Raw genomic sequence first — 2,713 nt, forward strand, 5'->3', positions numbered from 1 at the left:
CGGACAATCACCATAAAAGGACATAGTTCCGGACACGTAACGGCGGCTGGACATGTGAGGGCGGGTGACAGTCGGACCCGGCACGGACGCTGGCCGTGTAAAGGTAACATTACCGTTCCGTTGACAGTGCGAAAAGTGCGGGAACAATGCCGCCGGAATCTGGGATAAGCCGGGCTGGACGGCACGCTTAGATCTGGAGAGGACGCTTTTGTGCCGGTGACGTCTACACAACAGTTGGAGTGTTGTAAGGTTTGCTAAGAATGATGTCCGAACAAAAGTACAAGTGTTTTAAGAGGTTGTCGCCTCCTTGTCTTGTCTTGTTCTAAATGGCCAACAACTCAACAAGGTGACCCGGTGCTAAATTTAGCGAAAACTTGGGTCACAAAATTCTTATTTAGACCGATGACTAATACTTACAAATATTTCACCAGCACTGTGGAAGTTACACAAAAGGAAAACAATAATTTACTATAATCTATCTTACAAAGTTATCGATAAATTTTGCTATGGAATAGATAGCGTTGTACCTGTTCAAAACCCTCTATAACTAAATCTTGGCTTGATCTTCACCTCTTGCCTTGTTGTGTTAACCTTAAATGGGCCGTTCAGACTTAACATGTTCGGCATTTTAAGTAAGAGCTTGCGATAGCCTGGATATGTCTTTCTTTGGATAAGCTTTGGTACTATCTATTTAAGCTACTTTTCAAACTTGCAAATGGTTCATATTCACGTAATATTCCTTAGTTTCAACAACTTGTCTGTCACGAACTCTTTAACATAGAAGAAGCTTCATTAGCGTACCAAAAGTACAGAAATTTTCATACAGTCAAATGCAAAATACAAAACATAAATACAATGTGAATCTTAAAACCTTGCTGATTAAGCAATAAAGGTTATCATGAGTAAATCTGTAACATCTTTGTTTAAGTATATCTCCTAATGTAACATTCTTAGCAATAAATTGTATACGAAACGAAATCTGCACTGCAGGCCTTAGTATTTTTGCTGTATAGATTTAAAGCGGGGATGTAACAAAACTGACTAGTCTTTCGACTAGGAGCTATGACAACTTTTCCCTTTCTCACATCACTAGTCTTTCGACTAGGAGCTATGACAACTTTTCCCTTTCTCACATCACACAAGACAGCTGATTTCTAAACGACACATTTACGACTGGCCCACGAATGACTTCAATCAACTGTCGTCAATATGTCGTACAACGAATGTATGTAACAGGGAAGAGTAAAGACGAAATAATATAAAAACAGCTGTCAATGCTCTCCAACCGTCCTCGCCATTTCCGGAACTGTACACTGGTGACCTATCAGACATGTTAGTTTAGCCAGAAGACGTGAAGATACGATTGTAGGTGGGAGAAAGAGCGGCGTTTTTCCGACATAGTTTCTCGCCTGGCCGTTTTGTGTGTGGCAACCTCTGCTTGGAGAGTAGAGCAGAACTAGGAAAGGTCGCGGTGAATCTATCAGGAACAGGTAATAATCATGGCGGTCCTCTAATAAAACGACTGGGGCCCTTAGAACAGATATTAGTCAAAGATTATCAAGTCAAAGTATCAGGTAAAATGTAATACCCCCCTCACATGAGAGGCGGAATGACCCGGAATGCCGTCTGAATGAAAATTCTTTGTATATCCCTGGGTATTCGTAGTACATTCTAGAAATTCTCACTGGCGTTCCAGATATCTGTGCCCATCCTTGTGGTGCTCAAATCACTCGAGGTGAATTTGAATTGGAGAAATATCGATCGGCATTCAGAGTGTGTTCCAACTGCAGTATGACCGCATTCTGCGGCACTCCAATTATTCTGGTCACGTACGATGGAGACCCGACACGGCAAGCCAAATCCTCCAAATGCGGCCCGAATGCAAATCGATTGCTGCACTCAGCTGGAATGCATTTGGAATGCCTTCTAAATACGGCTCGAACGCAGTCGGCACACCCTGATTGGGCCTCGAATGAGTCAGCTGATTCCCAGTGACACGCAATCGAGACCGGCTGCCGCCCGAGCGTCAGTCGACATAGAGGAATCGCCTGTCTAACACTACGCCATGGCGCACAGGAGGAAGGTAGCCAAACTCGCGAGGTTCACCGCTGACCGCTGCCTTGAGGAGAGGGGCCTTCAGGGGGCTGGGGCCCAGGAGGGTCCTGAAGAGCTAGGCCTTGTTGCTGGGGATTCCCCAGCACCTTCAGAGTCCGCAGCTATGGGCTGTGTCCCTCTTCTCTCTTCTGTCAAAATGGAGATTGTGCCTGAGGTCTACCAAGAAGATGCACGATCTCTCTCCGACAGTGATGGTGAGCTTCCTCCCTGTGAGGATGCCAGGTCACAGAAGAAGCGCAAGAGAGAGCTAGTGACGGCTTATTTCAACGAGGAGCAAGAGCAGGAGATGGTTGACTGGCTCCAGGCCCCCGAGCAAAATTGCCTCCTCAACAAGAAGCACCCTTACTACATCAAGAAGGGGTTGAAGGAAGCGCTGTGGGGGCAGAAGGCCGCGGAGATGGGCAAGACGGTTGGCCAGCTGAAGAAGTGGTACGCCAACATGAGATCCAGGTTTAGCAAGATCAAGCAGGGTTCTGACCACAATATCCTGACCGCAAGGGAATGCTGGATCCTGCACAACTTCGAGTTTCTCAGGCCCTATCTCATCGTTCAGTGCAAAAAGAGGGTGACTGCCCGTGTAAGTATTTTATTAAATTAT

At 45.9% G+C, this 2,713-nt stretch overlaps 1 protein-coding gene across 1 annotated transcript in view; it reads left to right on the forward strand.

Moving 5' to 3' along the window:
- The first annotated feature begins 1,512 nt into the window (after positions 1-1,512).
- The window catches only part of LOC118422417, a 1,850-nt gene continuing 649 nt past the window's right edge, over positions 1,513-2,713 (forward strand). Inside the window, exon 1 of the mRNA XM_035829974.1 lies at positions 1,513-2,692. Within this exon, the coding sequence (XP_035685867.1) occupies positions 2,066-2,692 (627 nt within the window). The 5' untranslated portion in view covers positions 1,513-2,065. The remainder of the gene's footprint in view (positions 2,693-2,713) is intronic.

This window comes from Branchiostoma floridae, chromosome 9 (assembly GCF_000003815.2).
Source record: "Branchiostoma floridae strain S238N-H82 chromosome 9, Bfl_VNyyK, whole genome shotgun sequence".
In the NCBI taxonomy this organism is placed as follows: Eukaryota; Metazoa; Chordata; class Leptocardii; order Amphioxiformes; family Branchiostomatidae; genus Branchiostoma; species Branchiostoma floridae.